Source organism: Scardinius erythrophthalmus, assembly GCF_964197995.2.
Source record: "Scardinius erythrophthalmus genome assembly, chromosome: 8".
Classification (NCBI taxonomy): Eukaryota; Metazoa; Chordata; class Actinopteri; order Cypriniformes; family Leuciscidae; genus Scardinius; species Scardinius erythrophthalmus.
In genome coordinates this window covers 15,271,868-15,281,713 of record NC_138228.1, presented here as the reverse complement: position 1 = coordinate 15,281,713, position 9,846 = coordinate 15,271,868, and the positions used below count along the sequence as shown (strand labels likewise).

Below are 9,846 nucleotides of genomic sequence, written 5' to 3'. Positions count from 1 at the left end.
CGACTTTTATTGTTTTTATTTATTTTGACCATATGTGACCCTGGACCACTAAACCAGTCACATGGGTCCATTTTCTGAAATTGAGATTTATACATCATATGAAAGCTGAATAAATAAGCTTTTTATTGATGCATGGTTAGGATAGGACAATTTTGGCCGATATACAACTATTTGAATATCTGTGTCCAATGTTTTGTTGGCTATTGCCAAATATACCCGTGCGAATTTGTGACTGGTTTATAGTATATATGGCATATAGTTATTATGGCTAACAACAACATTTTTATGCTATTTACGCTCTATTTTTGATCAATTTATTTGGAAACATTATAATATATTAGTTTTAATTTTAATCTTGAATTAAATGAGAAAGAATCTTTGTAAAATGGCCCATATTCTGCTAAAATGCCAGCCTCTAAAAGAGTACAAAAGGCAATAAACAACATTCTCACAGGGGTTTGGCAACACACGTTTCTTTATTTAAAAAATAGTAGGATTTAAAGAATGCAATTTAGTGCACCACCTAATATATTTATAGTGCTTTACATGTAGCAAAATACTCCACAGGACAAATCCGGGTTCACAAGATATCTGATAACTGCCACTCACCAGGACTACATTAAACACGCCAATCAAGAGCATACGTTTCTACAGCTTGTACAGTATATGCAGCTTACTGGTGGTGGCTAGGATGGCAGTACAAAAATACAGATATGACGGCGATTATAGAACTGAATTACTTATTAGATCCCTTTTTTTAAGCCCAAAGCACACCAGATTAATAGATCATTTTATGGCAGTGTCAGTCAATGGGAAAAAAATTTCAATAATTATATTAGTTGTGCTGTGGTCATTTAGATCACCAATAAAAACCTTCCATGTCCCTGCGACACTGTTGATTTAAAATCTCACAATTCAGTACCAACAAATGGCAACATGTAATTCAGATCTACAACTTAGGTTCTTGAATTAATACGTACAAAAACTAAAGAAAAATGGAAAAGTGTATACACACTGAATGGGTACAAAATTAGTTTCAATGACAAATATCTCAAAATATACAATTAGATGGCACGGGTGTGCAAGAATGTTCTTAGATGTTCTGGAGGTATGCATTTTTCAATCTTCAATATGATCAAATGTAGAGAGAGACCATGCCTTGAAAATAATTCCTTAGTATTGGGCAATTAATAGTTAATGAACTTCATTAACAACAATGAAAAATTCTACTTTACAATTGCTAGAAACTATAATGTGAATTTTTATGTGCTGTATGATAGTATCCACAAACATCTGTTTAATTATGAAAACCCAACATAAATTAATTCTAATGTGGCAATAGAAGAGGCAAAGAAAAGAAAAAAACATTTAGAAAAACTAAAGGTTTATATATAATGCAAAAATTGTATCAATTAATGCTTAGCACACCCTTGAAATCAATTAGTGACGTAAATATGATACAAAAACAATGACAAAATAAAACAATGAACAATGTACAAAAAAGAACAACTAAAATGACATTACAACCCTTGTGTTGGAGTATCAAACACTGAGATTCTGTTGCACCTTTAGATATTTGACAGACACATTTAGACAGTTAGCAAATAGCAATATTTCCATTGCATATTAAACAGATATGCCCCAGATGTCAAACCCATTTGCAACGGTTTATGAGATGATCTGTACTGAAATGTTTACACGCATTAAGCTTGACACAAATGCATTACAAAATAGATAAAAAAAAAAAAAAGTAAAAATGAAAATTGCTAATGCCAAACTGCTGTTGATGATACTGACATTCAACACTAACATCTCAACATATGATTTAACTTGAATTTCAGATTTAAATACACAATGTAGCCTATAACAGTGGAAAAATATAAAGGAAAAAATGGGTATTGTATATACGTGGGTATATACTTTCTTTGTAAAAGAAGAGAGATGGGTTTAAAGACATCTTTCAAAAATTAAAAACATTGAAACAAGGACCAAACCTTGGAAAGCAAACATGTGGGATTAGTTCACAGGATGCAATTGTGTGGCTAAAGTTTGTAGATCAGTCAGATAAGAGGGCTGGAACACATCATGAAGTTTAGCGTGGTGGGGTTAGAGATAGTACACTGAGCAGATGGCGCGCATCAGTGCAGACCTAATATTGACTAACTCTGTGGTGTTCTTGAAGCCAGACCACCAGGCATAACACAAAAACATTTTCATTTATGATGGTAATAATGTTGACTGTGGCCTACTGCAGCCAAACTTGCATATCAGAGAATTTCTTTGTACGGTTTCTATTTGCTAGTGATGGCGAACATGCGGTACTGATTGAAAAATGCTGTAGGTTTCAATCCTCCAGATGCAAATGCCTCATAAATAACACACATCCTTTAAAGCCAACAGGAAACAGCCTCGATAACCCATTTTACATCAGTAATATGACATGTCTAGTAGTAAAACAGTGTGTTCTTTGATTAAAATAAATGTATATTGGACTCATTATCCATATGGAATTGACTGTATTATTGCAAACTAGGATGGAGCTAATCCTCTTGATGTATCTCAACAATAATGCACCTTTTCAAATCTATTGTTATTTGTAACCTTTTTTAGTCAACCAGCATTAAAGGATTAGTTCACCCAGAAAAGAAAATCATATCATTAATCATATCCAAACCCGTAAGACTTTCGTTAATCCTCAGAACACAATGAAGATCTTTTTGATGAAATCTGAGAGTTTTCTGTCCCTCCATTGACAGCCTACGCAACTACCACTTTCAAGCCCCAGAAAGGTAGTAAAAACATCATTAAAGTAATCCATGCGTGTGCTAAAGATTGATATTTTGTAAATAAAGTGGTAAATTATGTGTTTTTTTGTGCAAATAAAGCACCCATGTCACTACATAAAACTGAGGTTAAACCATTGGAGTCACTGTAATGATGCCTTTCAGGTGCTTGAAAGTGGTAGTTGTGTAGCTCTCAATGGAGTGACAGAAAGCTCTCAGATTTCATTAAAAAGATCTTCATTTGTATTTTGAAGATGAAGGGTTTGGAACTTTTCCTTTGAATTAATGATTTTACTATTAGATTTAAGAATGGCTGCATTACCTATGACAGTAATTCTAATAACCCATGGCCAAAAACAATACTTAAGTGATTATTTGAAACAATACAGTATATGTGGATACACATAGCCACAAGATTAGGGTCATTTTTTTGTTTCATGTTGACTTTAAATGCTTCCAGGCAGAGAAGTGAGTGAGGTTGAGTCGGCTGTTTCTCATTCTTTTACCTTCTCCACTATCGTAAAACAAGCACAAGTGGCTCTTATAGCAGCAGTTGTACAGTGACAGAGTTTCTACACTCATCGAGCACTCACTCACTCTTTCCCCTTCGTTTCAACAGATGATGAACGTTAGAAGTAGCCGTCGCTTCTGGTCCCAACTGTTTCGCAGAAAGCAATCGTTCTTAAATGCAGTAAACAAAGATTGTGTGTCAGTGAGTGTTTGATGGGATGATCGGTGTAATTATTCTTCTCTTCATCTCGAGTGCTCTATTACGTCCCTCTCGGTCAAACATAAAGCATGTGCACGTGCCAAGCTCTTAAGGGGTAGTCTCAGTGACAGTCTCGAATGAAGACCGTCACATGACCCCACTCTCGCAGCCATCACCACGCCCGATCTACAGCTCAGTGATTTTAAACCCCTAAAAACTGTCTGCTGGTAAACACACTTTAACTCCAAAATCCATTTCTTTTGAACCATGTCCCTTTAGGCTATATGATACAGAAGCATTATCACTTCATTCAGCAGGAATGTAACCATTCCAACCTGATTCTTGAAACCAAAAGACAGATGGAGACAGAAAAAAGCAGAGAGAGACAGAAAAATAACACAGGCCATAAAGCTGAGGTGTGCGGAAACAGAAACACTGCAGACGCTCTTTCTCAAAGATGAGTTATAGTTTGGAGGATTACAGTCTAACCAACACTACCACTGTGCTTGTATTTGGTTCTTTTTTGGGCTCTGTACTGTATGTGTTAAAGGCACACTATGCAAGATTTGTACCTTAATATAACAGCTTCGAATGGTAAATGAACTCGTAGTAGGGCAAAACCAGCAATGCAGGTTTGAGAGGTGGCTCCCCGACAAATCTCGCGAAAATCACGATTTGCTTTACGGCACGATGTCACATACATCAAGCAGCCTCTATGAAAGACACTAGCACGCATTTCAGATGTGAATCATGGCAGAGTCGACGAAGAAAACGAATAAAGAGCGGAGTCGGAGGAGTGCAGAGACGGCTCTGCGTGAGTGGTATTTACGACAGTAAACAGTATGAACGTTAAATACAAGTACACCACAGCGACTCTAGGGGGCGCTGTTTGAGAAAAACGGAAACTGCATAGTGTGCCTTTAACACTTGATTTATATATTGTAATGAAGCAGTATTGAAACTATGTTCATAGTTCTGTTGGGTTAGCATTAGTAGTAGACTTCGAGCTTCCTACTTGAAAGAAAGTTCATTCAAAAGGAAATTTCTGTCAGCTCATGTCATTCTGTACCCTGTGATTTTCTTCCGTGGGACACAAAAGGAGAACAGACCACCAATTTAAGTCATTATCTGGCTGGCCCACATGTAATACGTGCCTACAGGACTCCACAGAAAGGTCCGAAGATTTCTGCAGAATTAGAACGCCAATCAATCACTAAGTTTTATAAATGACCACATTTCAATCCATCTTGCCCTCCGCAGAATCGCACTAGGTTATTAAAAGTTTGTGAGTTACATTCAGTTATGAGACACTCAAGAAGCATCAATTACATCAAACCTGATGAAATGCATTATTATGCTCCAAGTTTGGATATGTATACTGTATGCAGAAATGAGATCTGGTGGAGGGGCTGTATGTTCCTCAACAGCCAGAATCCGACTGTTGAGGAAACGAGCACTATTTTTATCACAACTTTTCCCTAATTTTTCCTTTTGTGTTCCACGCAAAAACGAAAGTCCTGCAGGTTTGGAAAACATGATGGCGAGTAAATGACGACAGATTTTCATTTTTGGTTGAACTCTTTAAGTCTGCCAAAAACTGTCCTGGAGAAATGTGCACACATGACCAAGGTGGAATATGCGCTATTAGGCTCTGTCTCAACGTTATTTGGGGTATAGACTTGGATATATTGAGCAAAACGTGGGGAAATGGTCAAACTTACAAAGCTCTGCATTTAAACATGCTTCGGTCTACTTACTTGTAACCTTCCCCTATTTCTTCCACACAAACTGCACTTCATTGTCAATGCTACAGAGTTTCAGTTGCCATGCAGTTAAAATGACCTTCTAGTGGTTAACAAAGAGGATGTTTTTGCAGGTATGTGGGTGGCTGGGTAATCAGATGTAGATCTGTATATAGCAAAACAGTCCCTATTTGATGTATTATACTGACATTAGTTTGTGATGGTTCTAAACTTTCTAAACGTTTCGATGCATCCTCAAATCACACATTTTTTAAACACAAGCTTGTGTAGCAACATACAAAGACAAAGTCAGATTCCTGGTCATACCTCGCTGAAGTCAGAATACTTGTACCGCCTTCTTCCAATCATTAGGTGCAAAAAAATGACAATTATGGGGCTGGGGCAAAGTGACTTATAAAAACAAAAGTCTTGAGCCAAAAATGACAAAGTTTTCTGTCTCGTACAAAACTGCATCATGCTAAAATGGAGCTGTTTGTCATTTACACTGTAGACGGAGGTGATAATGAGCGATGCTTTTTAAATTCGTCCCACCCCAAAGGTTTCCAGTCTGATGTTTTCTCATCGCTCTGTATGTTGGGCAATTTACGTATTAGTGAAGCCACGCAGTTTGTCCTCATTATTCTCCTTCCTGCACACGTTAGTTAGTTCAAGCGTAAAATAAAGGTTCTAGAGGAGATGGAGAAAGTCAGAGGCCTCATGGGGAGGGATGCTGGCCAACAGTTGGTCTTCTCATTCCTCTCTGTCCCCAGGTCTCTTTGGCAGATGAGCAGATGGGGGAGAAAGAGTGGAAGAGAGACAGACCATGACTGAAGTTTATACAGGATGGTAAGGTGTAAGCTGGGGAATAATGGGAAGAGGGGCTGGCCAGTGGTGGAAGTTAGATACAAGAGGAGGAGCTGTCCTCCAGAGTCTGTCCCATAATGCATCAGGGCTCCTCCCTTGAGAAACGGCCGCGTTAGGCATCATACTTCTTCCCGCTTCTGTGGATCTGATGGAACAGTGTCATGGAAAAGGCCATCCCCAAGAGCTGAAATGACAAAATCCAAATGTAAAGGTTAATGACACGCATGAGCTTTATGTCAGCAAACACGGGATGGCTTGGTTGAATAGAGACAAAACATTGGATGTGCTCCTAATCAAACACTTGAAAATTTAAGGGGTCAATATCTAACATCAAATGCATGAAATGTATAAAATGTATAAAATATAAGGGTTCATTTCATTTTATAAATATTAAATGTTTGTTCATAATACACACATTACATTAATTTATTCACCTTGTTAAAAAAAAGTAAATGTAGAAATTAACAACCAAGATTAATAAATGCTGTACAAATATTAGTCATTATGACACCTAATGCATTTAATAATGTTAAAAAAGTAACCTTATTGTAAATTGCTGTTTTTGCCAGCAACACAAAGCATAATTTTTTTTTTATATAGTAGATGTTTTGCCATTTGCCGTTTGTTTATTTTCCATTTTATTATATTAAAGTAGATGATTAGCCATTGACTGTTTTTTTTTTTCTTTATATAATAAAAGATTTTTTAGCCATTGGGCATTTTTTTCTGAAGGGCTCTTAAAAGCATGAAATGCCTTTGATGTCACAGCAGTGTCATGACAGTTGCAGTTACTTGTGAATGGTTTTGGACTGTCTTTGTGTTGTGCCATCAGCCAATCAGTGTTGTTCATATTTAAAAAACGGTCTTTGACGGGGAAAAGTGCTTAGTACCATGTCAGGGTCTAAGAAGATGTATGCACTTTTCCTTGCGGCAGAGAGTTGGATTACTGCAAGTATTTGGAATTCTAAGCAATTGCTGCCTGCCATTCTTAAAGGGATAGTTCACTTTGAAATTAAATTTTGGTATGTTTTAGCTTACCTCAAGGGCATCCAAGATGTAGGTGTCTTTTTTTCCGCAGTAGTTTCAATTTTTATATTTTTAGGTAAAACCGTTCTTGTCTGTCAGTCGTATAATGCAGGTCTATGGTCACAGTCTCAAAGAGCATGCACAGAGTCCAAATTAAAGCAATTCCCCATCGTCCAAATTAAACAATTCCCCATCGTAAGTACACATTGATGGCCTAAGACACGAAACGAGCGGTTTGTGTGAGAAAACGAACAGTATTTATATTGAGCTCTTATACACAGCCACGTCCAAGTGATCTGAGGGCGCTCGCGCATCCTGGTGTGTGACGTGTGCGCAGACTGGTGCATAGATATATACACTACAGTAGATGTTGCCTTGTCTACGGCAGTTCATTGGAACGAATGTCTTTAAGGCGACATCTAGTGTATATATCTATGCACCAGTCTGCTTACACGTCACACACCAGGATGCGCGCGCGCCCTCAGATCACTTGGACGTGGCTGTGTATAAGAGCTAAAAACGATATAAATACTGTTCGTTTTCTCGCACAAACCGCTCGTTTCGTGTCTTAGGCCATCAGTGTGTACTTACGATGGGGAATTGTTTTAATTTGGACTCTGTGCATACTCTTTGAGGGGGTGACCATAGACCTGCATTATATGACTGACAGACAAAAACATATCACATATAACATATTTGACCTAAAAATATCAAAATTGAAACTACTGCGGAAAAAAAGACACCTACATCTTGGATGCCCTTGAGGTAAGCTAAAACATACCAAAATTTAATTTCAAAGTGAACTATCCCTTTAAGTAAATCATTTGGATGTTGACTGGTGCTCTTTTATATGTTAATAACATTAATTAAGGATCGTTAACAAGGCGGAGATCTGAAACCACGATTATTTGTGATTTATAAATTTCACATCTGGAAGAGAGGCGTACGCACTTTTTTGTGCGTATGTTCGTTTTCTGATTCACATGTACGCACATTTGAGAAATGATCATAAGATCAAATGTAGGGCGGTTTCTAGGCAAACATTTTATAAATGAGGCCCCAGGTGTTTGACGTGTTTAAAAATAAAATAAAAAAAGTCCAGTAAGTAAAGATGGAAGCAAACAGATCACATGCTAGTATTATAGACCTTCTTGGGGAAATTGACATCATTTTGTAGAAAAAAACAAACAAAACAAGTTTAATGTGGATGCATAGTGTCACGGAGGTAAACGGAAATGTGTTGCAAATATACTGACTCTTTAAAGTTCATTTTTAGATCTATCCTGATACATCAAACGCACAGCGGTGGTCGACTTTCCACAGCCATTATCTTAAAGCTGCAGAACAGAACAGGAGACGGCAACAGACTCGGTGTGTGGATTAAATCTGATTTTCTCACATCTTTGAGCTTTAAAGGTATCACATCGCTTCTTCTTTACACTAAAAATTGACACAGACACTTAACTGTAAATCTTGGCAGACTCTCACACAGACTTCAGTGTGAGAATGCTGGAGAAGCCTAGGCCACTAGCAGCGTCTGACAACCAGATATGCACTGTGTTCGAAAAATGTAGAATCCTTTCAGAATCCATGCATTTTTAAGAGAAAGAACTATGGTACACTAAAGGATTACCATGTTTTATAAAGCTTTCTGGGCAATGTAACTTGAAACTGAAGTTCTAACTTATATACCATTCAAAGGTTTGGGTTCTATTTGATCAAAAATTCCAGTAATAACTAGGAATGCACCAGATACTGCGCTCATGTACTTGAACTCGAAAAAATGCTCTGATAACAAAAACCGATACCACAAAGTGTACAGTATACAGTGCCCGAAAAAAGAAACACAGACAACAGAGCAAACACAGAGCAGAATTGATATATAAGAGAAGGATGTCTATTAAGTAAATGTATCTAATTAACAGAATATTAAACAAATGAAATATTCACACATAACTGCTGTTCGTGAGTTGCTAAGCGAAACAGTATGAAGAAAACAGAAAATGCGTGTGTAACAATATGTTGGATATGTGCAGATCCTGAAGTGACAGCAGCCTAATAACCCTACTGCTGTCTTTGTCCTCAATGTTAATCTAACAACAAAATACAAAAAGAAAATCACCCACTGCTCTTGACTGAATGACTTTAGCACCTTTTATAAGGATTAATATTTAATTTGTACATTAAAGACTATTCAGTGTTATTTTACATATGATTGCTTTATTCAATTTCTGTACTTAAAAATTGTACATATCTAAAAAATTTAACCACTAGCCCAACCGGGCCAGTAGAAAAAAAACCTTAGCGTTGAGTTCTGCTGGAGCATCCGGTATCAGCATTGGTGCATCATTACTTTGAATGGTATTTCATGTAATATGAATGGGGATCTAACAGTGCAATGGAATATATGAAAGTACCATGGTTTTTTAGAAGTCCCACAAATAATTTAAAACAACAAAGCACTTACAGAGCACACATTTTAGTGACTAATAACCAGATTTGGCTGGCTTTTGTTGGATGAGATCTAAGTAAATCACTTGTGACATTTGCCCTAGCTCAGCCCGTGAGGAGGATTAGGAGGCAATTGTTTGCTTACAGGCCAGCGGTCACCTCTTAGTCCATCCTGAGAAAAGTACTTCGTAAAGACCCCTTTGCGCTATTATCCTCAATAAACTGCAGGTAATTACAGACCACGGGTTTAAGAGAACTCGTGGATTAACCG

The 9,846-nt window shown here is 37.3% G+C and overlaps 1 protein-coding gene across 1 annotated transcript in view; it reads right to left on the bottom strand.

Annotated features, from left to right (window-relative positions):
• Positions 1-465: 465 nt before the first annotated feature.
• tspan9a (tetraspanin 9a) overlaps positions 466-9,846 on the bottom strand; it is a 90,554-nt gene continuing 81,173 nt past the window's right edge. Inside the window, exon 6 of the mRNA XM_081373239.1 lies at positions 466-6,282. Within this exon, the coding sequence (XP_081229365.1) occupies positions 6,211-6,282 (72 nt within the window). The 3' untranslated portion in view covers positions 466-6,210. The remainder of the gene's footprint in view (positions 6,283-9,846) is intronic.